The sequence below is a fragment of the Juglans microcarpa x Juglans regia genome, chromosome 6S, assembly GCF_004785595.1.
Source record: "Juglans microcarpa x Juglans regia isolate MS1-56 chromosome 6S, Jm3101_v1.0, whole genome shotgun sequence".
Classification (NCBI taxonomy): domain Eukaryota; kingdom Viridiplantae; phylum Streptophyta; class Magnoliopsida; order Fagales; family Juglandaceae; genus Juglans; species Juglans microcarpa x Juglans regia.
In genome coordinates this window covers 86,506-113,570 of record NC_054605.1, presented here as the reverse complement: position 1 = coordinate 113,570, position 27,065 = coordinate 86,506, and the positions used below count along the sequence as shown (strand labels likewise).

Genomic DNA, 27,065 nt, shown 5'->3' with positions numbered 1-27,065 from the left:
ACTGGTTCTTGTGAATTGGGAAATTAAGGAAAGAATACTCATAGAAGCCCATGCATCACCTTATTCGATACACTCGTGGAGCAAGGAGATGTACCGAGATCTGAAGAAGAATTTTTGGTCGGATGGAATGAAGTGGGACATCGCCCACTTCATTGAAAGGTGCATCACGTGTAGGCAAGTGAAAGTTGAACACCAAAGACCTGTCGAGATTCTACATCCCCTACTTTTATCAGCATGGAAATGGGATGATATAGCCATGGACTTTGTGGCCAGGTTATCCCGAACTCCTAACAGTAAGAATTACATTTGGCTAATCATAGATACTCTTTCGATCACTACCACAGAGACTCTAGGAAAGTTAACTTGACTGTATGTTAAAGAAATAGTTAGGCATCAGTGTGCCTAAAACCATAGTGTTAGATCGAGACCCAAAATTTACTTCCCATTTATAAAAAAGTCTGCAAGTAGCAATGGGCACCTAGTTAAGGTTAAGTAGTGCATACCATCCGCAGACTGATGCATAGTCGATAAGGGCAATCGAGACATTGGAAGATATGTTAAGAGCTTATGTGTTGGATTTCAATGGCTCTTGGGAGAACCATGTCCCACTAATCATGTTTGCCTACAATAACATCTACCAAACGACTATCCAAATGGTCCCATACGAAGCCTTATATCGGAGGAAGTATAGATCGCCTCTATGTTGGGATGAAGTTGGATAGGGTAAGCTCATTGGGCCAAAAATAATAAAAGAGATGAGAGAGAAAGTAAAGCTCATAAAAGAAAGAATGGCGACTACACAAAGTAAGTAGAAGAGTTATGCCGATATAAGAACAAGGGAATTGACCTTTGAAAAAGGTTATTGAGTGTACCTTAAAGTGTTGCCTATGAAAAGAGTGAAAAGGAAAACTGCGCCCAAGGTATGTTAGGCCCTATTAGATATTGGAAAGGGTAAGCACAATGAAATAAAGAGTAGCGTTACCAAGAGAGTATGGATGGGTGCATAATGTGTTTCATGTCTCCTTACTAAGGAAAAGTTTTGGGAACCAGCAACCCTGAATAGTTAGTCCAAATCAGGTTTAGTTGCAACCAAATCTCACATATGAAGAGAAACTCATACCAACCAAATCTCATGCTGATGATGCCGTGAGACCACGCAGAGTGAGACGAGAAATCTGAGAATGTGATTGCCAAGAGGAGGACGGAGGTGAGGTCTCACTAATGTCTCATGACACTGAATCTAGCAGAGGAGCTAGAACACGAGAGAGCAGTTGAGACGGATGCCACATAAGCAACCGACGAAGAATACTAGGGGAGGAAACCCTTGACAAATGATGAGGGTCGAAGAGTGGAAAAAAGATCGAGTATGCTACCACCCCGGCTGACATCGACAGAGAAGGATTAAGGATGCCTCGCCTAAGGCACATTCCTCACAATTCCACAACGAGGGAAAGTCCTCACGATATTTTAAGGATGAAATTTCCTATTAAGGAGGGAGGAGGTGAGGATCGCTCCGAACCAAGGGAAGAGATCCCTTCCCATGAGAAAAATATTGGCGACAAGGAGGTAGCCAGTGGGCAATGTGCAGCCGGTCAAGAAGTAAGGTGAGCAGCATGTTGTAGAGAACCTGGTAGATGCGACAACACGGGATGACAGAGAAAGGTTTATTCTACACTAGGTGAGGAAAGGATGTGCTGACAGTACAAAGGCAAGCAACGGGTTAGGACAAACTCAATACAAAGATGGGAGCTCTCCAAGATAATATGGAAGTGCTCAAAGGGCAACATGTGTCGTACCCAAGGCTCATGCTCCATCAGAGACGTCACATTTGGAGTAAGCCTAGGGAAGACAGACTATGGACCTGCAGGCCATACCGTCTGACCTTAGAGGTATGGCCTAGTGCCATGTGGGAGACCTTTATTAGGGAAAGGACTGTGGGATTGGACCCCAATGCAAACTATAGACGTGCACGCCTTGTCCAATCAATCATTCGGTCTCTACAACTCTTCAAATCCAACAAATGGACAATTGAGATCGAATGTCTCTCATTCAAGCATATCAAGAGTTAGAAGAACGTCAAGACTGTGATTAATATTCCCGCCATATAAAAGGCATTGAACAAGAGTCAACATCTCACTTTTGAGATCGTAAAGCATTTCACTTTCTTCTATCTGAAGCCTTCAAGCAAGCATGGAGCTCAGAAGCATCACCACTGCGATTTTAGTATTATTAATACTACTCAGGTAGGTTAGCTCCTATGACTATACTGGGAATGTGGGGTAAATTTTTGTCATTATGTTTAGGGTTTTCATATCTATATCTCACATATTTCTTACATAAAAGTACATCTTTTCTTCATTATCTTTACTGCATGATTTTGAGATGGTGTGATTGTAAGTGTAGTTTCTTTTGAGCATTCTAAAAATCGTTGAACGGGTTGAGGACTCCCCGAATCACCGAATCATTCCAACAGCATGTTTCCCCAAGTTTTATAAAGGTAGAGGGATTCTCAGTGATGATCGAGGTGAAACGTTTTCATATTGACCTCACTTAATATAATGCGTAGAGGGAGGCCCTGTGTTGATAATGCATGGTATCCTTTGTTGTGTTGACCGAGTACAATGATACCCCGTATCGAATAGGTTGAGTGATTCCCATTGGATTTTGGTGAATGAGTAGGTTGAGTGATTCCCATTGGATTTTGGTGAATGAGTTCACGTGTTGACCACGTAAAGAAATTTCCCATGCCGAATGGGTGGAGTGATTCCCCATCAACACTCTTCGAAGCTGGAGTAATTACGCTATGCCGCTTTATAGGTGTAGCATCAAGGTGGAGACCATACCCGAACAGAATAGATGAAAATGCCAAAATTGAGAACTTTTAAGACTTTCAGGTTATTTAAGATCAAGAAACCCAACACTAGCACAGCGTTTCAACTTTAAAAGGAAAAAACTGTCCACGATGATTCTGCAAGGAAACTGGATAACATTAACCTTATTACGACATTTTCTTTTTCTTTTTTTTTTGAAAAAACAAATAAGAGTCCCTCGCCTAACAATAAATTTAAAACAAAAAATGGAAAACGAAGAACAAAAACAGAAACAAAACTTAACGCAAGTTTCGGCTGTCACTTCTGTTTGTTCGCATGCATTAAGAGGCGATAAGGACTAATTACTCATCTTAGGCTGCCTGAGTTGCTATATCTTTCAAATTACCATGGAACTCATCGCCGGCCACCAGCCTTTCTAGCAGGAGGCGCTGTATCCTCATCATCTGATTGGATATCTCCATACTGCCACATCCTTCGCCTAGCAGTCCGTGCTTCTTCCTGGAACTTCTCCAAATTATCCAAGGCCAACTGTCTTTCCTTGCTCTCCCATTTCTTTCTCTTTTCTAGTCTAGCAAGTCCTTCCTGAAAATTCAAAAAGCCATATAAGTGAGGCATTGCAAAACACTGCATTTCTACAAGGAAATGTTCAGCCTTGAGACAACAATCAGATAGAAAGACTGGAGCATCACAAGACTGATTTGTCTGGATCTCTGATTAAGCCAACTACGTAGTAAGTTGAGTACTGGGAAGCTGTTTCATCATTGTAGCCAAAAAGAAAAGGTAAATCATGAATAGCTTCTTAGCGATTCAACATTTCACCTATATGACCATGTCTCATTTTCAGATAATAAACTATGATAAACCATGTAGAATTGGTTAGCTCAGGTGATGAACTGTACACATTAAATCTCATCCATGAGTAAATTCCATTCCATGGCAGTGGGGAAATTTGTACTTTCCATAACACACCAGATAAGATATATCAGTTCTAATAATTGCACATTTCCAAATGGAATAAATACTGCAAGAGCAAAAGCCTGTGTCATCAGAGGAAAACAATGCAAACCTGAAGCATGGCAGCGTTTATACTGATCTCAGCATCCACAGCCACAAGAGTTACAATAAGGGTGGTCCCAGTTCCCTGTCCTTTAACTTTTCCAGCTGAAGTATCCCTTTCCTCAACCTTGGCCCTGAACTCTTTTGAACCATTCAAAGTGTGCTCACTCAGATACTCAGCTGCTTCTTGACCAAAATCTTCCTCCAAACTTGGAACCTTTACATAAGCAAGGCTACATAGTTGAGCAAAACCAGATGCAGAAGACATGGAAGGATCAAGAGGCCGTAACTGACTGTACACAACAAATTCTTGATTCCCATAATCAATGTAGAAAACTTCAAACTTGTCTTGTGTAGATTCCACAGCTACTCGAGGTGCATTGACGATCTTTGCATATCAAATGGAAAAGATTAAGAACAAAGAAAGGCCTATAAATCTTACTTGTTAGTGTATTTCTGCAGAAAAGAAAAACATGAAGAACAAGATGCAGAAAATAAGACGCAGAAAAGTGAAAGAAAGAGGTAATTAGTTACCCCAACAGGTTGCGTTCCTGATTTTATTCTATTTAACCATTCATCTAATGAACCATGCATTATTTAAGCTCTTCCATTTGCGACTTAATGTTAGTTTTACTTCAGTTTTTTCATTTGATAATTAGTTATCAACTAATTCCCCCTAAAACACTGAACAGTCTTATATTAGAAACCTATGACTTCGAAGATTGCAAGAGGAAGTTTGTGCAGGAATAAAATGCATGACGTTCTATTGCCAGCTACGAAAAGCATTATATGCTGAGAAAAATTGAAGAGAATGGTTATTATATTTTAGAATCCTAAACATTTTTCCTAAAAACATTTTTCCTTGAGGATATCCCTAGTTTCCCACTTTCTGCAACCCTGTTTACACTCCCGGTGGAAATTCCTGCAGATTGCCTGGAGAAGCCAACTGCCAAGATACTAGGACAGTCATTAATATACAACGTAATGGCTATGAAATTCAAACGGAAAACTGGGTGTGCGACTCTGTTGATATAGAAGTTCAGAGAGGGAGAGAGAGGTTTTCAGCAGTTGGAACCTATGTATCATGTGTGAACTCACCATTGCTCGGTTCCAGGAATTGTCAGCACTAAATTGAGCAAGGACTATGTCACCCTTTTTAGGATTAAAAGCACCAACTACTGGAGCTTCTTGAAGATTTAAAGAATCAAGCTGTTGTTGAATCGAGGCAACTTTCTGATCCCCAACTGGCTGAACATAAAATTTACCACCACCCAAGACTTCCGTAACCATCACCTAAAAATTAATGTCAACAAGACAAGTCATTCACCATTGGGCAACAAACAATAAGTTTATTACTTGATGAACTTGTACTCCAATCACCTTTAGTACTTCTTTCTGTTTGCTTTCAACAGCTGCACCATTAGGCACTTCTTCCCCTTCAACGTAATTCTCCCAAATCTGCACCATAATCTCCATTTAGAATAATTGAGTGAGGAAGAATAGTGGTGCAATAATGCCAGTCTGCTTCTTACTTTCAGTTTTTGGCTTTTAGCAGATTTCTCAGCTTGTTCAAGAAGGTTAATGTCAGGGATCCTTTCACTACCAAAGGAAGTTTGAAGTTTTGCAAGGCCAGCTTCAAGGAGCGTCACTGCAAGATTTGTCTTTGATTCCCACATGGATCCCAAGAAAGTTCCAGTTCTATCAACAGTTTCAACTTCAATCTACACAGAACACAAATTTATCAAGGAATGCAGCCAAGTGGCAAATTACCAGGTTCCATGAGGAATGGAGTACCTCAACATCTCTTTGCATAATCTTTCTTCTCATTAGTGAAATCGCTTCATCAGAATAAGGCTCATCACGACCACGACACCTCACACCAGAGAATGAGAATGCAATGCTGCACGTGTCCTTGGGAATCAGCAACTTAAATCGGTGACCACTGAGGACATATTCCACAAGAGCAGGAACTCTCCTACTCTTTTGTAGGTATGGCAAAAATTCTCTAGCTCTCTTGGCCGGTGCCTGAATGAAACATGCAGATAGCATAGACAATAAAGGTTCCAGAGTGATTACTATAGTGAGAAAATACTTCAGCACAATCATAATACTTCTCACCATTAGCAGGTCTGTAACATGCATGACTGGAGGATCCTTGGCTGAATGGAGACCCTTTTTCCCAGCAGTGGCACGGGATTCAGCAGCAAGAAGGGCATCATAATAGTTTGATCTCTCTTCAAAATCTCGGTGCCGAATAACAGTACCAAAGCCACGTGCAATCACAAGTTCAGCAATATTCACACCAGGTTGGCTACCAGAAGTGGGTGCAGCAGGTGAGGGGGTATCATCCCCCTCAACCTTAATTGGTGAAGAGAGGAAAACTGAACCAAAATCCATTACTCTGGAATCTGCAATCCCAGTAGCAGCAGCCGATCCATCTGCCATGCTCACTTTCCTAGAATATTCCATTTGAACATTCACCTGAAAAGAAAACATACAATCAGTTATTACCTTGAATTTTATATTATCAAAGTAATCTGCAATAATGACTGCTCATACTTGTCGGCCAATGAGTCGTGTTCTTAAAAACTCCCTTGCTTCACGTGCATAGGGAGCTGGCTTTTCATCTCTGCGAGGATTACCCATTTTTGGACACCTAATACTTGACAGATTGACTCGCCGCTCTGCTAATGGACTGCCATAAGGTACAGAATCATCAGCAACAATAATGCAGTCCCCACTTACTACCTCCACCACCTGGAAAAAGCCCGATGCAGTTTACCATAAATTTAAAATATGAAGAATAGATAAATTGATATAAGCATAGCTTGGACAAATGACTACCTTTCCTGTGAAATTCTGGTCATGGATTGCCTTTGAATTTGTTGCTGGAGGCACATAGTTCGTCCAGATCCTCAACCTGCTTTTCTTGGCTTGAAGCTCTGCAGCCTTCAGCCTTCGTTTGGCATCTTCTTCCATCATATTTGCACTCCATTCAACAAACTTAGCTAAGCCCTAGAGAGATGGTAAAAGTTTTTCATTCAGCATACGAGAATTCATCCCTTTAATGTCTTGTAGCAACAACCAGTCAGAGACATCCATAATAAGAGATAATTTAAGCCAAACAAACGCATATTATCACAAGAAACATAAGTTCAAAATCAAAGCAAAAAGATAATGTAGACAATATTATCTCAATGTACATGTAACATTAACACATACCAAGAAAAACAGATGTAACATTAGTATTCGACACCAAATTAGTACCATTTCGATCACATTTGGCATAAGGTCAGAGTTCGAATGGAAAATAACTATGCAGAAATCGAAGAGACAACAAAGCATCATCTTGCTCCAACACAATCAAACATAACATGCAAACAATATTTTGTTTTGGTAAGATTCCAATACCCTATATATATTTGTTAATTAAGTGAAGCAACAAACATTAGAAACGTTGATTGCATTTATGATTATTCATTTGTAATTATAGCACTACATAATGTAAACACATACATTCTCAACAAGCTCCAGTGCCAAGTCTTTTGCCGAGTCCCCATCAGGATAGTATACTGATCCAATCAAATTGCTGAATTTGTCAACACCTTCCAGGACAATACGAACCTATATATCCATCTTGAATTTATGAGTTTCCAAAAAAAAAAAAAAGGGACAAAAAGGAAAGGCAATATACAAGAAACTTATAACAGCAATTTGCATACATCTCTGTTCAAAACACGAAGCTCAGTAAAATATTTGGCTTCAACAGCAAATGGATCCGCAGCAACTTCAGCAGATGATACTGCTGAGACTGCAAGCCTCTGTGCAGATGTTAGAGGAGCTCGAGATTGAGCGGAAACATCTCCATTTGGTTCTTCAGTCTTGCCCTCTGTTTCAGCAGCAATTTCAGTTATGGCTCTTCTTCCCATAGATGGGGCCTAATATCAAATAGGGACATCATTTATAAGCAGGGAACATATTGACACCAGCAAGTAAAGGCTGATAACAGAAGAACTTCCACAAGTACAGATGCTAATAACAGCATAGAACACATACCTGAATTCCTGCAACAAACACTTGGACAAACTGAAAATCCGGAAGCAAATAAACCCGGATGGTACTGCCATCACGAACCTGCTCGACAATACCTTGCATGGGTCTGCCCTTGTTTGCAGCTAACAACCCCATGGCATCCAAGTTGCTAGGATCACCAATAGCAGAAGGTGGCAGATTTCTGATAGATGCCTCAGCAGCACCCAGAACCTGAAATCAGAGATGAGAGGATTGTTTGTTAATATTATACAAGTTTGCATCAGATCTCCTCAAACAAAATAATTGAACATTTGATGCTGGTGTATCGTCATTTTAATCTGTCGTTTAATTATTAAACCTTATGGGAAGCAGTTTTTTTTCCCAAGACAAGTAGCAAGCAATCTAGCAAAAGTTGAGTTTATAATATAATTCATAATCCTTAATTTTGAAAAGTCTCATGGCTAATTGCTTAACTCAATGAGTCCATATCCAAGGTGTGTGTACTCTTACATCATTTTTCTTTCTTTTTTTTATTTTTTGTTGGAGTGTCCACTTAACTTTGAATAATCTCATGGCTAATTGTGTCATGAGATCTATATAAGGAGTGTGTTCTTTTTATTTTTTATTTTTTTTGATGGAGTGTCCTCTTAACTTTGAATAATCTCATGGCTAATTGTATTAAACCTAATGGGCAGCAGTTTTTTTCCAAGACATTAGTAGGCGATTTAGCAAAAGTTGAGTTCATAAGATAATACATAATCCTTAATTTTGAAAAATCTCATGGCTAATCGCTTAACTCAATGAGTCCATATATAAGGAGTGTGTACTTTTAAGTCTTTTTATTTTTTGATGGAGTGTCCTCTTAACTTTGAATAATCTCATGGCTAATTGTGTCAGGTAATCGAATAAAGTTAACGCAATCTAATTGAGTTCAAATTGAATGCAAATGGCAATAACACAAGCAAACAAATATCAGGTGCTCATAGCTACGGCTAAATTAAACCTGGCCCATCAATTTGCCAAAGAAGAGCCCTTCCAGCATAATCAGAAACTGGGTTATCAGGGTGCACCTATCAATTACCAGACCAATCCAGTACATACATACATATATTTTTTTATAATTATTACATACATACATATGTACATACATGAGGTTGATATTAAGTAACATATATTTTTTCTTATTTTTCCTTGAGATCTATTTCCACAAACAAGATCCACCTAATTAAGAACCTAGTCATCTAAATGACTGCTCAAACCCAAGGTGCTGTTATCACACGGACAGTAGTACAGTAATGCTGCAATCCAAATAACAAGAATTTTGGGGATGACAAGGGAGAACTCTACAAGAATGAAATAATAGATAATAAACATGGAATCAATGTAAACTACTACAAAGCAAGAGGGGGCAAAACTAGAAATGTTGACCTTGCTCCAGCGACCAAGACCTTGTTCCTTAGCTTGATCTTCCAGACGTAGCAGTTCTTGAAGGAAAGGACTTGCTTCTCCTTTCTGCTGACCCTGCTCCCTGACCTGCAGAAACAAGATTCAGCTAATACCAGTACAGAAGAAATAAAATGAAAAATTTCAGCATTATCCTTTGCCGGTACAAAGAAGTATATAACCTTTGCCCAGCCTTCAGAAACCACCAGCAAAGCAACATTCTTGTCACCAAGGAAAACAGAGCCAAATTCTCGCCCTATGGATGGTACAGTGTAATCCACTCTCATCGCAACCTCCTGGCAGAAATAATATACCGGAGTTGGATATAACAACGTGCGTATTCTAAGGGAAAACTTTGATCAAGCCAACGGTAAATGCAACAACTCTAAAAGGCACCTTTCCTATGCATAGTTTTCGCAAATACTCTCTGCTTTCCCAGGCAAATGGCTCATCAACACCACCTCTACGGGCCTAGAAATAGAAGACACAAAGGGAAGACATACCGCGTCAGCAGCATTTCAATGTAGTAAAAATGGTATATAAACAAACCCGAATAAAAGTACCAAGAAACCAAAATATTTAGACAAACAATTAACTTGAAAATGACCGGACATCAAAAAAGAATCATATACAAAAAATGTTGCGCGGGACATCAAAGCAAGTAAGGGATACCAGTCTTGGAGCAATAAGGGATGACAAAGTAAGGGTCTTCTCAGGTGGCGGTCCAGGCCTGTTCGCAGTCATGGCCATGATAACCAAGCAGTCTCCCGAAGGAACAGCTTTCACTTTTCCTCTGTACCAACCTGTGACCCCGGCTGTTGATGATGCCATGTCAACAGCTTAGATCTGTAACCAAAAATAATATAAGAGATTGAGATAACTGAAATTCAGCTGAAGCCAGTGAAGAAATCTATGTTACCTAAAATGCTCTAAATAACAGGAATTTTTTTAAGTGTACCACAGTAGGCAATCATCAAGAAACAAAAAAACAAAAAGAAGCTATTGAGATCCATTGTATTGGTTGTGGGGGTAATTGTACAAGATGACCGCATGCATCGATAGAAAGTTGGCAGATTGATCACATCAATAACAAAAAACCGTCGATATATCATTGAGCGAACCCATCATCAGAAAACGGCTAACATCTTACTTTTTTAAAAGAATGAATGACTTCTTGTAAGTCATACCTTGAATAAATCAGAAATAAAGAGAGGAAGCCCCACGCTCCTACTTTGGATCTATCGAAACAACAAAATCTGGAACCGATCCAAACACAATTGGTTTGGTTTTACTATGATAATATGAGAGAAATCCGCAATAAAAGAGAACCAGCGATCCAGAGCTACACTTTAGGAGCCCTTGGGCGGCCGATCAAACAGGGTTAAGGAGATGCGGCAGAGCGAAGAGGCAAAGAGAGAAAAAGAACGATTAAGGAGGGATTTATAGACGATGAGCTGAGAGATCACAGCCGGTGTACCCTTTTCCGTGTAAAATTACTAAAATACACCCCAACTTCCAAAAATCCTCGTAAAGTGACATAATTTTTTAGAGAAAAAATCCGCTCAATATTTCTGGTATGTACAGTATACATAATTTTTTAATTTTAATTTTTTCACTTATTAAATATGTAGTATATAGATTATGAGTAGAGAAATTTAATTAGTTTAACAATAACAAAAAATAAATAAAAAATTAAAATAAGTACGGTATGTGGAGGCCTGTTCATTCAGGCCCCATTTTTTTTTCCGTCCCATTTCTCAATTTTGACTTGGAACAAACCCGGACCAATACCTGCGTAGAAAAATCCAGATACCAGATTTTAAACCCAAAAACTCGGTACCCCTTTTTTTTTTTTTTTTCTTTGTTTGAATCTTTTGAAAACATGCTGTGGTATATTTTATAAAGTAACATACGTAATTAACATGACAAAACAAATGAGATCTAGAAACTCACTCGTGAAAAATTGCAAACAAATTTTGATTCTAGAAAGAAAGAAAAAATGGCTACAACCATATAATTAGATGAAGACGATTTATTAGAGCAAAACAGCATAGACCTGGAGGGAATGGTATGAGATTGGGATTGAGATCCGCCAACATAAGGCCTTGTTTGTTTCTACAATTCCTCTTAACTCATCTCATTTCATTTAATCATTAAAGATTTTTCAAATTCTCACACAAAAAAAAATAAACAATTCAACTTTTTCAAATCTAAAAATAAAAAAAATATATTCTAACTGTAAGGATTTTTTTTCCCCTTTCTCTATCTTAGCAGGCTTAAGAATGGCAACTAAGGGGACAAGAAGCGAAGGCTTAGCCCAGAACAACTAGACTCGTCAACCCGACCCACGAGTGGACTTGTTAGGGACCCCGGTCTTGTCCCTAACACTAAGGACCACGAGCTTGCCTTGGTGAGGATGATGACCGAGTGATCTTGCCAACTTGCTTGGCCTTCCACAAAGGGTTGGTATTTGAGTGATAGAATAATGAAGATGATGATGAAATTGGGTAGGCTAAGTGTATAGGGAGAGCAAATCAATGTGGGCGGCTTGGGACTTGTCCTTGAGTGTAGCACTAAGATGATGGGCTAGGGTTGGATGAGTGAGGTGAGGTTAGGGTTTTGGATGATTTAAGTGATGATTATGAGTGTTTGAGGCAATGTGGACGGCTTGAAGGGTGCCCTTGATGTTTGGGCCACTTGGATAGTAATTAGGGTTGGTATAGTGAAGTGTATCTAGGTCTTTGTGGGGTGGCTATAGTTGATTTCGAGATTGAGAAGAGTTGGCTTGGGATTATGGGTATTTGATGCAATGTGGATGACTTGAGGGTTGCCCTTGATGTTGGGGCCTCTTAGATGATGATTACGGTTGGTATGGTGAAGTGTAGCTAGGGTTTTGTATGGTAGCTAAGGGTGATTTCAAAATTGGGAAGAGATGGACTAGGATTGGAGTCTTGGATAAAATGCTAGGGTTTGGAAAGTGTTTGAATGAGTCTAGGGTTGCTCCTTGACTTTAGGGATTAGGAGATGGAAGATAGATGGAAGATAGAGTTTGAATATGGCAAGATAGGATTGAGATCTTTGGTTGACTTGAGTGATTGTAGGGAATAAGAGAATTGAGGGATTGGATATGGTAGATGAAATGGAATTTGAACGAGTCAATAGTTGCTCCTTGACTTTAGGGATTGGTTAAGATAAGTTAAGGAAAATAAGACTTAGATTTGAATATGGTAAGAGGATTGAGTCTTTGGTTAACTAGGTCTATGGAAGGAGTTGAGAGATTTAAGAAATTGAATAAGTGATTGGAATGAGTCAACTTTCCTTGAATTAAGGAAGTTGCCAAATGAGACTATTGAGAGATGGTTTGTGGGAGTGGATGGAGGCAGTACTCCTAAAAGGAATGGATTACCTTATAGGGACTTGAGGTGGACGGCTAGGGTTTTATGGCTGGGAAGATTTATGGGCAAGCCAAGTATGATAAGTATGACTCACGACTATGGCTATATGTTTGAGGGATGAAGGGCAATTATGGTAAGTGAACTATTATGGAAAGTAGGGCAACACTAGGGTTGGTCGAGTAGTGTATGTGGAAAATATGGCTAAGGTTTTGTGGATGGAAGACTTTAGTGTAGCCGAATATGTAAGTGGAGTATATGGGCTATATGGATTGATATGGAGGGAATTAGGGTTCCTGAAGTTGAGGAATACTAATATGGTAAGAGTGAGTGGCGGCTAGGGCAAAACAAAATAAGGGAAGTTGACAAACTTATGGAAAGGATGACAAACAATATGGTGGTCGAGTATGTGGTATGAAATGGATTGAATGAGCAATGGAGTGATGAACAATATGGATGAACACATATGAACATTCAAGAACACAATGATGAACAACTTCACCACCAAGTCAAGCATGCACAAAGATGAATGGACTCAACAAAAGAATATGAAGACTCTTTTTAGTTTATATAAATATTTAGATATGCAAGAAAGTGTAGATGAATAAGATGAAAATTAAGAACAATGAAGATAATGGAAGAACAATGGATGAACAAGATAGCACTTCAACTATTGATTCACGGATTGCACAATAGTTGAAATAAATCTCATAGATTGATAAACTTGAAAATAATAAAGAGAACACAACTTGGATTCACGAATTGCACCAAGTTGCAAGAACAAGATAAGTTGAATCACACCTATTCACGAATTGCAATGTGATGATTCTCTACTAGGGATTCACGAATTGTACCCAAGTAGCCCAAGTACCTAGCACCGAAAGGGTGATCTCAAGAACAAATCTACCCAATTAGGGAATTTGCCAAAGGTTCAAAAGATGTAAACTAAATGTCTAAAAGTCCTATTTATAGAGCTTACAAAGTGGAAACCCTAGTTGGTCCCTTGATAAATAAAATAAATAAATAAAAATAAATAATAGTGGCATGGGGCCCATGGGGGCCCACAGCATTGGCCCTTGGTGGCCTAAGCTGTCCCATGGCATTGGCCCTTGGTGGCCTAATCTTGGTTGTCCATGCATGCCTAGGACCATGTCCTAGGGCGGCTTTTAATTGGGTCTTAACAGGACTCCCCTAGACGCAATCTTCATCAGGGAATGTACTATAGGGGGATGGGACTCGCCGACCTGGAGACCCCTCGAATAGTGTCCAGCCCTTGAGTGCTTGTCCACATAATGGGTGGAAAGTAAGAGGGATTCTCAATCCTCTGACACATAAGGCATCGACGAAACTCCAAGGAAGCCAGGAGGGTGAGCAAATCGGGGAGCTACGCCACATTAATGACACCACTACCCAAGCTACACACCATAGTAATGACGATGTCATATAGTCACGCCGCATTAAATGACTCTGACAAAAAGAACAGTACGATGGACATGGACTCCATGGGGGTAGACACGATCTGTCCCCCCAGACTCTTGGTATAAATAACAACAAGTACGAGAAACTCTCTCTGATGCTTAGATTGTCTTACTTATTTACAAACTTCCAAGAGACTTTACTAACTTTGGCACCAGAGACTCCTCAACCCTAAGGCCACCCTTTCCCAGTTGCCTTCTTCTCTATTTTTGTAGGCTTAGTTATGAAGACCTAAGTTCCTAGAACCTGGCTTAAAGGTGTATGAAACACGATGTTAATAGTGGCGTCATCTGTGGGATCGTTATAAATCTTGCGTGTGCTTTGTATGCTTGTGATAACCCATTCCGGACAGCTCAGAAGAGACACAGAGGAAGCCATGGAGGCAAGGCTGAAAACCGTGGAGGAATGGGTGATGAAGCTGACCGACGAGGTGCAAACACTTCACAAAGAGAACAAGGAGCTCAGAAAGCCTCAACGAGTGCAAGACAAGGAGGCGTAGCCCAGCGATAACGAGCAGATGGGGTCCCGAAACATAAGAGCTAGGAAAAATAGGGAGGAAGAGAGGAAGAACATGCAGGAAGAGTTCCGCAATCTCAAAGGAAAGTACAAAGAGATTGCAATGAAGGTGGGCACATCATTGTTGGTGGACCAACTGCTCACGAGCACTGGTCTACCCTACATGGAGAAGGTGATGGTCGTGCCCCTGGCCCCAAAATTCAGTGTCCTAACCATGGAGATATATGATGGAGGGAGAGACCCCCTTGAGCACCTGAAAACCTTCAAGGCTCACATGATGTTGCATGGCTTCCCTGGCAAGGTGGCATGCAGGGCGTTCCCGCTAACCCTGAAGGGGCCAGCACGAGTGTGTTTCGGGTTTCTGGCACCTGAATCCAACTTTGGAGGGCTAGGCTGACTTTTTCAGACCTAATTCATGTGGAGTCGGAGAAGGCGGCGCCCAACAGTATATCTCCTCACCATCAAGCAGGGAAAGGAGGAGAGCCTAAAGTCCTACTTGTCCCAGTTCAATAAGGAGCGCATGACCACTAACAACTGGGATGATAAAATAACCCTGGTGGAGCTGCTGTGAAGGGTCTGGCCACAATCCCAGTTCATGGCCGAGCTGGTGAGGAGGACTCCCGTGATGCTGCTGGAGTTCATGGATCAGGCTGACAACTTCATCAATGCTGAGAACACTCTTCAAACCCTGACAAGGAAGAAGGAGCTGGAGCGAGCGGAAAGGAAGGCGAGAGTCCCAGCTAAGGCTAAGGCCCACGAGAAGCCGGAGAAGAGTTCCCAAGACAAAATGAGGGAGGAAGCTCCGACGAGGGGACCTGGACCTCGATTTGATCAACCTGCATTCACCACCCACAATGTCGACACCTCCGCCGCTCGTGAAGATGATGACCGAGGTATCGCCCACCGTTACTGCACATACCATAGGTCCACATCACACACCATCGATGACTGCTTCTCCTAGCAAGGGAGAAAGAAGCATGCGGAATGGACAAGACAACGCTATCCACCCGCCCGGACACTAGAGCATGAAATAAAGGGAGGGTCGAGAACTGAATGGGAGGATCCTCATTGACAATGGGAGCTCTACAAACATCTTGTTATGAGAAGCCTTCACCACAATGGGAATTGATGTTGCTCGGCTATATCCAACCCCATGCCATTGAAGGGCTTTTCCGAGAGTATGGTTCATCCTGCAGGAACCATCACATTGTCGGTCTTCACAGGTAACGCCCCCTGCATAGCCTCAATCATGGTCAACTTCCTAGTGGTGAGAACCCCATCATCATACAATGCCATCATCAAAAGGCCCACCCTTAACAGCATGCGAGTAGTCATGTCGACCTACCACCTCAAGATGAAGTTCTCGACTCCCTATGAGGTGGGAGAAATTCTAGGCAAACAGATCCTGACAAGGGAATGCTACGTCCAAAAGTTAAAGCAAAAGGATGGTGGGGTTACCCTATATGACACATCTAGGAGAGAGTATCTCATGCACCGCTTGGAGAGCCTTGGCAGGCCTTAGTCTGCGACTCGCCATGTCTAGCTCGGGGGGGACTGGGAAAGTGAATGGCTCTAGAGGTAGAGGCAGAATGGACGAGAGCCCCCCAGCTAAAGGATCCATTTCCCTTTCTTTTGTAATGTGTTATTTAAATATTGTAAATAGTTGTTATTTAATTAAAGGCATGACTTTCCAGGACAATGCAGCACATCCACTTCGAACTTTCATGCTATCAACAAAACATCGACAAGATGATCTACAATTAATGAAATCTGCAATGGCAAAATCATCATCAAACCAATGCCTACCTTCCCTATGATGTCAACGGGTGGGAGCGGGTCCAGTCCCAAACTGTCCAAATGATGTACCTCCCGCAGGATCAAGAGAAGAGCTAGGTCAAAGGCCACTCTACCCCTCCCGTGATGGAGAGCAGGTCCTCCCCCTCCGGCTGCCCGAACAACTTACTCCGACCCCTATCAAAACGAAGAGTGGACCAGCCACATCGTTATTTAAATAAGTTACCTCCCCCATGGGGTACCAAAAGGATGAGTATGCCAAAGGTTGCTTCGTCCTTCCCATGGCAGAGTGCGGGCCAGCCCTTGGAGGCTCGAAGATAAACACTTACCTTCTTTCTGAGCATTAACAGGCGGGAGTGGGTCCAGTCTTAAACTGTCCGAACAACGTACCTCCAGTGGGATCAAGAGGAGAGCTAGGCCAAAGGCCACTCTACTCCTTTCGCGATGAAGAGCGGGTCCTGCCCTCCAATGGCCCAAACAACTTATCCCGACCTCCACTGCAACGAAGAGTGGGCTTAGTGCCAGCCTGATCTAAGAGTTACATTTCCTACGATGTCAATGGGCAGGAGCGGGTTCAATCTCAAACTACCCAAATAGTGTGTCTCCCGTGGGACCAAAGAGGAGAACTAAGCCAAAGGCCGTTCTACCCCACCCATTATGGAGAGCGGGTCATGCCCCTTCGGTGGTCCGAACAACTTACCCCGACCCTTATAGCGGTGAAGAGAGGACCAACGACATCGTTGCCTGAATTACTTGCCCCACAAGATACAAGAGCGAAAGATAGGCTGAAAGGTAGCCTTATCCCTCCTGCAGCGGAATGCGGGTCAGTCCTCAGCTGCTCAAAGAAAAAGACTTACCTTTCTCGTGCATCAATAGGCTGGAATGGGTCCAGTTACAAACTGTCTGAAAACTTACCTCCCTACAGGGTTCAAAGGGGTGAGTCATGTCAAAGGTTGCTCTACCCCTCCCGCAAAGGAGTGCAGATCCAGCCCCCTCGGAGGTTCGAATACTTATCCCGACCTCCGCTATGAATGAAGAGTGGGTTCAACGCAAGCCTGACCCAAATCTTACCTTTTCCTACGATGTCAAAAAGAGGGAGTAGGTTCAGTCTCAAATTGTAGGGACGAGTTGAGCCGAAGGCCTCTCGACGTGAAGGAGGGTGGGTCCAGCCTTTCTGCTACCAAAATACTTACCCCAACTCCTATCGTAGCGAAAGAGCGGGCCAGCCATAAGGCCATCCGAAAAAGTTTCCTCCTCAAGGAATAAAAAGGGGCAGGTTTGACTTGAGGCATCCCAACCTCTCCCTAATGGAGTGCGGGCCTATTCATTCGACTACCTGATGCCAACAAAGTCTCCAAAGATGAAACTACCCGAACAAATTACCTCCCAGTGGGGTGGCAAGGGCTAGTTGAGCCAGAGGCCGCTCGGACCCTCCCGTAGAGAAGAGGGGGCCCAGCCTTTCAGCTACCTGAACACTTACCTCGACTCCCATCACAATAAAGAACAAGCCGTCCCATGGCTGCAGATCCAGCCCCCTTGGAGGTTAAAGGGGCATGTTGGCCTAAGGCGTCTTGACCTCTCTCGAGTGGAGAGTGGGCCAAATCCTTTGATCGCTCGAATATAGCACCAAGGAATGTGAACATTGATAACCAATGGTAGACAAATCGCGTCACAGGCCAGAGGGCTCAGGTTTGCGAAGTCTAACTGCTACAAAGCCAAATGATAAAATGATAATGACATTTCTTATCTTCCAACCAGAGATTAAATGCAGTACACCAATGGATGAGAGCGGGTCCAGTTCCAAACTACCCGGACAACATACCTCCCCGCTGACCAAGGAGACGGGTCGAGTTAGAGGTTGCTTTGTCTCCCTATAGTGGAGAGCGGGATCAGCCCCACAGCTACCCAAATAATTCATCTTAGCCATCATTGCGGCAACTCGGTGTATTTATATCCAACTCCGTGGCCACGGTGCTACTTGGGAGGGGCATGGTGGTGGGTTAGTGAAATGCTACCCGGCCTCTCTCCCGAGGAGGCAACCAGAGTCTCCCTAGTACGGCTTAACTCGTAGGAGTGATTTCCATTCCCCCAAGCCTATGGTAGTGAACAAAGGCCAACGAACACTGACAATACTTCTCTTTTCTTCTTTCAATTACATGCCAAAATAAAGCACAGCAACATAGAAAGGAAGAACGAAGGGACTAGGTGGGGGGAAGTGCATCCAAGAGATGAAAGACGAAAAGGAGAAAATTGGCGTAAGGAAAAAGCAGAGAGATGTCGGCCTTATCAAATAAAGTCACTAAAGGCCCCAAGAAGATGACTATCTAACAAGGGCGAATGAAGGTAACGCAAATAGATAAGCAGTCGACCAGCGGGGTAATCAAGAGTGGGTTTGGCACTGGTGGGGTGGACTGCAAGCTCCTTGTGGTGGCCATCCCCCGCCTAACACCAAGTCCACAATTTCCTGCAACAAAACTCCCTAGGCTAGCCATGAAAAAGAAGAAGAAGAAGAAGAAGAAGAAGGGAAAAGCGTAGAAAGAAGCATCGGAGAAGAGCAAAACGAGAAAAGGGAAACATCTTTAATATAAGCAGCCCGACATTACGAAATATGAAGCAATTTTATTAGTAATAAAAAATTACACACAAGCCACGTGGCGACAGCTCATAGGTATATATACATTTACTAGAAAGAAAAAAAAAGGGAAAGAAGAGCAAAATAAAAGAGCAGCAGTGACACCAAAAAGCTAGGGCGTGGCGACCTCAAGGATCCTAATCAGAAACCTCGGCATTGAGAGTACCAACCTCTGGAACGTTGGGATCAAGATTGCTGGGCTCAAAAGCAGCAGGTACAAACACTGCCAAGAAGACAGGACCCGTAAAAGAATCTGGGATCTCTTTCCTCCCCAACTTGTGACTGAACGCGAAAGCCTCTTTGTCAAAGGCAACTTGAGGAAGGTCAAGGCCTTGCAAATATTTCTCGAGAGCTCATGAACATAGTCCTGGACTCCCCAAGATGTGGTCCTGCATTGACCTAAGATCCTATGCACACCCGTGTCCCCACTGAGATCACGAATGCTCGGGACCAACTTCAGCTGCTTGTCCAGATAGGAGGTGACCACTTGTACCCGAGAAAGGTTGCCCCGAAGATCTGTAACAAGTCGCTACGTCCGCTAGCCATCTTCCCTCTCTTTCTTCTTGAGCCTCTTCCGACGGCGCCTGCTCAATGGCCTCCTGGCCGTCGACAATAAAGGCCACTAGCTGTGAGGTACCCTGACAACAAGAAAGGCCAACATGGGACAGTTAATAAAGAGAATCTAGACAATATCAAAAGAAAGGAAAAAGACGGAAAAAGAAGTTACCGAACCTAGTGGAAAAACCCAGACAAACACTTGGTGACCTGCTAATAGCTTCCGCACGATACCCCCTTGTTTCCAGTCGGGCCAAAGGGGGGATAACTTCTACTGAACCCTTAGCATCAAACGCTTGTGCACCACCTAGGTTCGAAGAGCCCTGTCGACAACCTTTTAGGCAAGCATTCCCACCTGGGTGAGTGAATCTCCGCACTGACCCCTCGAACCTAAGGCAAATACAACATCCAGAAGGAGACTTCCACTTGGTGCTCCACCTGGGTAGGCAAATCTTCACACGAACCCCCCAAATCTGCACCGACTACAATATCTAGAAGGAGATCACCTTTCGCTTGATGCTCTACCACCACGACACAGTAACTAGAAGTAGCTGCCACGACCCTCTCAATGACGGCCTCCAAGGCTCCAAGCGACTTGAGATCCTCCTTACCTGCCGCAGAGCCGAGACCCCATAAGGAAACCTCGACCTCGCCATCAAAGGAACTACTGCCAGCAACAAAACAAGCTGAAGAAGGGGAGGAGACCCTGAGAGAACGCCGCCCCATGATAGTGTGATGGGGGATCTTGTCCTTGGATTAGGGCGTTAAATTCACCCATTTCTAGGAGCACATCACAAGCATTAATCGGTGGGGGCAGCACTATAGGAACCTCAGTCGAGGGGCCTCTCACCAGTGTGTCCAAGGACTCCAAGGAAAAAAGTCCTATCGGCACCACCATGCCAGTAGAAAAGCAGGACACCTCCACCAGCATCATCGGGACGACGGGACAATAGACTTCAGGCGTAGCCGATACCTGCCCTTCAAAAACCAAGACTTTAGAAGGAGGCCCGATGTTAGCTCCAGCCCCTTCCAAGCAAGGTTTCTTCCCCTTGCCCGATGGCCCAGCCTAGAACAAGTAGACTCGTCTGCCCGGCCCATGGGTGGATTCCCCTCGAACAGTGTCCAGGCCTTCAGTGCTTGTTTGCATAATGGGCGGAAAGTAAGAGGGCTCTCATTCCTCTGACATAGAAGGCATCAACGGACCACCAAAGGATGCCAGCAAGGTGAGGCAAATCGGGGAGTCAAGTCACATTAATGGTACCATTACCCAAGCTACACGCCACATTAATGACGACGTCGTAGAGCCAGGCCGCATTAAAGGATTCTGACAAAATGAACAGTACAAAGGACACAAACTCCATGGGGGCCGACATGATTTGTCCCCAAGACTCCTGATATAAATAGCAACTAAAGGTACAAGAAACTCTCTCTGATTTCTAGACTCTCTTACTTATTTACAAACTTCTAGAAGACTTTACTGGCTTTTAGCATCAGAGACTCCTCGGCTCCAAGGCCACCCTCTCCTAGTTGCATTCTTCTCTATTTTTGTAGGCCCAGTTCTAAAGACCTAAGTTGCTAAAACTGGGCCCAAAAGCATATAAAAGATGACGTTAACACTAACAATATTTTATTCAATTTTTAACTTTAATCTCAACTCATCTCATTTACAAAAACGAACGAGACTATAAGCCTCATGAGGTACATAGAAATATCTATGACTATGAATACAGAAGAAAACCTTAAACGAGATCAAAGTGACAAAACACGCGAGAAACAACTCTTGTGAGGTACACACAATCCCTCAATACCTCAAAAACCAAAGAACAACTACCAATTCATAGAAAGAGGACCTCGGGTGCAAATAAATGTTTTCATTTCAAACATAATTTCGTAATACTCAGTCATGAAGTATTATAATCTTACAAAAAGGTACAACTCGAAATTTTTGTAAAAAAAAAATTTGGGTACGACTGGAACTCGGAATTCTGGGTTTCAAAAACCTGGATTAATTTGGCCCTGGTCATAACGGGGATAACTCGAGCTGAAATCTTGGTTCAGGTCCGAGTATATCCGGGTACCTGATCTGAAACTCGGGTGAACAATACTAAGTGTGTGGTTTGTGAAGATGATGAGTAGAAGAACTAATTTTTTAATCATTCTCTTTCTTATTCCTAAAATAAAAAGAAAAAGAAAACCACCTTTTTTTTCTATATGAACTTGTCTGTTTGTTCTTATGGAACAGAGACGTTCAAAACTAATTAAAAAAAACATTTGTCCCTTCCAACTATAGTGACTAAAAATATGTGATGATCAGTTCATATACAGAATTGTATATTATAAAAGGAAAGAAAATTTTAAATTTTAAAAGGAGATGCTACTCATCATCTTGCACTACACATTTTAAATTTATTTTATTTTATTTTATTCTTACTAAATTAATTAAGTTGTTATTCTCATCATTCATACACCACATACCTGTTATAGGAAAAAAGAAAAAAAATGGGGTGTGTGATATGTAAGATACTAAATAAAATTATTCTTTTAAAAATCATAAAGCATGATTATTGTTTCACTTGGAGACCTAAGAAAAATGTTAGTTCACCTACTATGCTTATTTCAAATTCATTTTTCATTTCTTCCGCAAATTCAAGAGCAAGTGCATCAATAGATGATCAAAACACGATATCATCCGCGTATATTTGAGCAACTATTATATTATCTCCAACTTTCCTGATGAATAGTGTTATGTCAATACCACCTCTCAAAAACTTGTGATCTAATAGGTATGTAGTTAATCTCTCATACCAAGCTCTGGGAGCTTGTTTTAGACCATATAAGGCTTTCTTCAACCTATACACATAATCTGGATACTTCAGATCCTTAAAATCCTTTGGTTGCTTGACATATGCTTCTTCTTGAAGGATTTCATTTAAGAATGTACTCTTGACATCCATTTGATAAAGCTTAAAACACATATGGCAGACAATACTCAATAATGTCCTAATTGATTCAAGTCAAGAAACTGGTGCAATTGTCTCATTGAAGTCTATTCCTTCTACTTGAGCATATCCTTGTACAACTAGTCTTGCCTTGTTTCGCACAATGATACTATTTTCATTAGACTAGTTATTAAAGATCCACTTGGTACCAACCACATTATAATTTTCAGGTCTAGGAACTGAGTACCAAATATCATTTCTAACAAATTGATTTATTTCTTCATGCATGACATTTATCCAATTCTCACCACGCAGAGCTTCTTCTACTCTTTTTGGTTCATTCTGTGAAATGTAACTTGAGTGAGCCAATTGATTTATCACTTTCCTTCTTAGTCTCATTCCTTCATTCAAATTACCGATGATGTTATCTTGAGGATGATTTAACTTGACTCTTGCAGAGGGCTCTTTAGGAGTATTGACTTTTTGACTAGACGATGTTTTGGAGTTTTCATTCAACTCATCAGAATCTTCATTTCTAGTCTCACCTGGTGCATTTTCTTGCTCTTCCTTACTCGATGCCTCTCTAGGAGTATCATCTACAGCACATTTATGGATTCCATAACAGTCTGAGTGCGTAGATTGTAAACCCTATATGCACTACTATTTCTGGAATAACCAAGGAAAATTCTCTCATCACTCTTATGGTCAAACTTAGCCAAGTTTTCTCTATCTCTCAATATGTAACATCTACTTCTAAATACTTTGAAGTACTTTACATTTGCCTTCTTTCCTTTCCACGGTTCATATGGTGTCTTGGATGTGTCTGGTCTAAGGTAGACTCTACTTACAATGTGACATGCAGTGTTCACAGCTTCTCCCTTGAAATGAGTGGGTATGCTCTTATCGTGTATCATGACTTGTGCCATTTCTTGGATGACTCTGTTCTTTCTTTTGACCACTCCATTTTGCTGTGGAGTGGTAGGTGTAGAGAATTCTTGATGAATACCCTCTTCATCACAGAATTTCTCATGACTTGAATTTTCAAATTCCCTACCATGATCACTCCTAATTTTGGCTATGGGATTTCCTTGTTCATTTTAATGTTTCTTACACAGTGCTCTAACCATGTCAGAAGCTTCATTATTTTCTCTCAAGAATTCTACCCAAGAGTTTCTGGTAAAATCATCTACCACCACTAGTATGTAATTTCTTTTCCCCTTGACTCTTGGTCCTAAAGGGTACCATAAGATCAATGTGTAATAACTTTAATGGTCATTTGGTCAGGATGGTTGTTTTGTTATTGTGAGCTGCTCTAACTTGTTTCCCTAATTGACATGGCCTATAGACTGAGGACTCCACTTCACCCAACTTAGGTAATCCTACTACCACTTCTTTCTTGGAGATCTTATATAAGTCTCTATGATTTACATGACCAACTCTTTGATGCCAAAGATCAGTAGCATCGTTCTTGGCACTATTGCAATTGTACTGTGGGCTATGAACAATACCATAACAATTATCAGAAGTTCTGATTCCCTTCATCACACAATTGTCATCATTATTAGACATAATGCACATTTCTTTTGAAAAAGGAACTTCAACACCATTATCACATATTTGACTAATACTAAGTAGATTAGCTTTCAAGCTAGCAACAAACAAAACATCATGCAAAACAGGTAATCCAAGAATTTTAATTTTACCTTTACCAGTTATCTCAGCTTTACCACATCTCCAATTGTTCCACATTTATAATCTTCAACAGTTTTAAACCAGGCTCTATCACTAGACATATGTCAAGAACAATCACTATCAAAATACCACAATAAGGTGTCTCTAGTCTTTAGAGCAATGTGTGCTACATGACATGTGTCCCTTTCTCCCTTTTTGTTCCACACTTTTTTTTTTTTTTTTTTTTGCATAATTCAGTTTATTAGCCCTCATGTTTGTAGTTAATTAGTCTAACTTTACATTGATTATATCAGTTTGCTTGGTTAAGGCCATGCCATGAATTCATAAATTCCAACGTCCTTTTCTTGAGGTCTTTTTAGTTTTCCTAGAGTGAATTCTAAATTCAAAACAATTTGGTTGAATATGACCAATGTTTCCACAATGTTGGCATCCAGGACTCGGTTTGCAAGCTCTTTGACTCTTGGGAGGTGAAACAGAATTAAGCATATGAATAGGTTTCTTCCCTTTCTTAGAGAGGTGAGTAGTTTATTTTTAGAATAAGCAGGAATAAACATTATTTTTCCCGTATTATCAAGAGAGGCTTGAGAAGTAGAAGGTGCATGAGATCCTTCTTCAATATAGCCTAGGCCACGCTTGTCACTAGATGACTTCCCTAGACTCAGGAGTTTATCAAGCTTTTGTGTCCCATTTGAAGATTTTTAAAGTTTAGTGTTTGACACGATCAATTCACTTTCCAAATTTTGACTTTTTCTTCTAGAGAAATATTTTTAGTTTGTAATTAATCTACTAGACTAGTGACTTCATCTAGTTTGTTTTGAAGACTCTCTTTTTCACTTTTGCAAAGTTCCAACTTCTCAAAATTTACTTTATTGAGTTTTTTCAATTTCAAACACTCCTTGTAAAGTTTTTCATACACTTCTTGCAATTCATCCTCATATTTAGATTTAGATTCAGACACCATCTCGTGATTAGACACATTCTCACTGTTGCAACTTTTGCCACCAATAGAGGAGGCAAAAGCCATGTATTTTCTTTTGAAGAATAACTCTCAAATGAGTAACTTGACTCAGACTCATTATTACTCAATAAAACAAGCGTTGCTTTTCCTTTGGCCTTTTTATAATTAGCACACTCAATATGAATCTGTCCAAAACCATGACACTCTTGACATTGTATGTTTAATGGTACGTTGTCCTTGGTAATTCTAGTGTCATTCTAAGTTCTTCAAAGTTGGTGGCCAACATTTGGAGTTTGGAATTCTTTACAGCCTGAGTTCCTTCATGGTAATTTCTAGAATATCCCACGCCTCTTTGCCAGTTTCACACATGGAAATTCGTTTAAACTCCTCAGGTAACACAGCTTGAAAATCGCATGCAGGCCTTTTCCATTCTAATTCCAATTATCAATTTAATCTCTAGTCCAATCTTCAACCCTTTTGAGAATTTAAGCTCCATCAACGATAACAATAGGCTGTCTCCATCCTCTTGCCATATTTAACCACACTCGTTCATCTATGGATTTCAAAAAAGCTCTCATTCGAACTTTTCAATAGGCAAAATTGTTTCCATCAAAATATGGTGGTAATAAGAGTGATCAAGACGTATCCACTCTAACCACCAATGCAGGATCACACTTAGGAACTAAATCCTAGTAGAGTGAACCCGTTTTGATACCAATTGAAAAATCAGTGGTTCTAACCCAACACAACACCTAGAGGGGGTAAATATGGGTAATTCAATTTTATTGCACTATTTTAAAATGTTGTCAAATAAGCAGTCAATCAATGAAACAATTCACATAAAAATAATCAAAGCAACAATTTGGTTATGAAGTGGAAACTCATTTGAAGAACATCTTTGAAATCTAAAGCCACTTTGGATGTAAGTCACCAGCTAAAGTCCACTATAAAAATTTAGTTTGTTACAACCAATTTAGAAACACTCATAAGACCTTTGTATTAGCTAAATCTGGCTTGCAACATCACAAGTGACCCACTCGATCTCTGCATGCATGTAGCTCCGAAACTCCAGCCATTCTAGAGCTTCACCACGAGAACCTCTCGATCTCCACTTCAACGGCAACTCTGGAATCCCTTGCGGCCAATTAACATGTCCACACCAATGGACTCAACAATGTTTGATCGTAAGTGCAGTAAAATGCAGATATATTTTCTAAGAGAAAACGAGCTTTGGATGTCGAATGGTAGTTCTCTCAAGTGTTCTTACAAGGCCCTCTGTTTCTGCTCTGTATCTCCACCGCGTTTGAGCTGAGTTGAAGTTTCCTTTTTATAGCTACAATGGAACACGATCCTGAAACCCTATTCAAAGTCATATTTTTGAACATTCACTTGAGTGGAGTGTCGAGCGTACATTATATCGAAGAGTCACTTGAGCCATGAGTCGAGCGGGTGTCGAGGAAACTCTCTGTTTGGATAACTGCTCAAGCGTCATGTCAAGTGAGTGTTGAGCGAACTCTTTGTCTAGATTATACTCGAGCACTATGTTACAACACAATTTAACACATGTTGTCACATGAATATGCCAACATACTTATTTTACACTAACATAAATGTTTAGAGGGTAATATTGTCGTATATCAGAAGTGAGTCTGTAGGGAAAAGGTTGTGGCTTTACAGACCAAGCTGTCTAAACTCAGAGATATGGTTCAGTGACACATGGGAGACCCACTCAAGGAAAGATTGTGGATT

At 41.2% G+C, this 27,065-nt stretch overlaps 1 protein-coding gene across 2 annotated transcripts; it reads right to left on the bottom strand.

Annotated features, from left to right (window-relative positions):
- Nucleotides 1–2,871: 2,871 nt before the first annotated feature.
- On the bottom strand, nucleotides 2,872–10,785 carry LOC121236868 (ribonuclease TUDOR 1-like). Of its 2 annotated transcripts, XM_041133352.1 has the most exons (17): nucleotides 10,550–10,783; nucleotides 10,035–10,208; nucleotides 9,759–9,833; nucleotides 9,545–9,658; nucleotides 9,348–9,452; nucleotides 7,944–8,150; nucleotides 7,610–7,825; nucleotides 7,404–7,511; nucleotides 6,732–6,902; nucleotides 6,447–6,644; nucleotides 6,006–6,368; nucleotides 5,682–5,912; nucleotides 5,420–5,608; nucleotides 5,268–5,345; nucleotides 4,986–5,180; nucleotides 3,898–4,275; nucleotides 2,872–3,413 (listed from the first exon to the last, which is right to left on the bottom strand). In XM_041133352.1, the coding sequence occupies exons 2-17, from the start codon at nucleotides 10,191–10,193 to the stop codon at nucleotides 3,225–3,227; spliced, it is 2,976 nt and encodes a 991-aa protein (XP_040989286.1). In that variant the 5' UTR covers nucleotides 10,194–10,208; nucleotides 10,550–10,783; the 3' UTR covers nucleotides 2,872–3,224. The 2 variants fall into 2 exon arrangements, with proteins under 2 accessions (XP_040989286.1, XP_040989288.1); XM_041133354.1 differs by lacking the exon at nucleotides 2,872–3,413 and having other exon boundaries at nucleotides 4,201–4,343; nucleotides 10,550–10,785.
- Between the last annotated feature and the right edge of the window lie 16,280 nt (nucleotides 10,786–27,065).

Excerpts from the sequence above, each read along its gene's own strand:
- LOC121236868 (XM_041133352.1), bottom strand. The coding sequence starts at position 10,193 with ATGGCATCATCAACAGCCGGGGTCACAGGTTGGTACAGAGGAAAAGTG. Across the intron at positions 7,826-7,943 it reads TGTTTGTTGCAGGAATTCAG|GCCCCATCTATGGGAAGAAG; the intron begins GTATGTGTTCTA and ends ATTTGATATTAG. Across the intron at positions 6,369-6,446 it reads CACGACTCATTGGCCGACAA|GTGAATGTTCAAATGGAATA; the intron begins GTATGAGCAGTC and ends TTTTCTTTTCAG.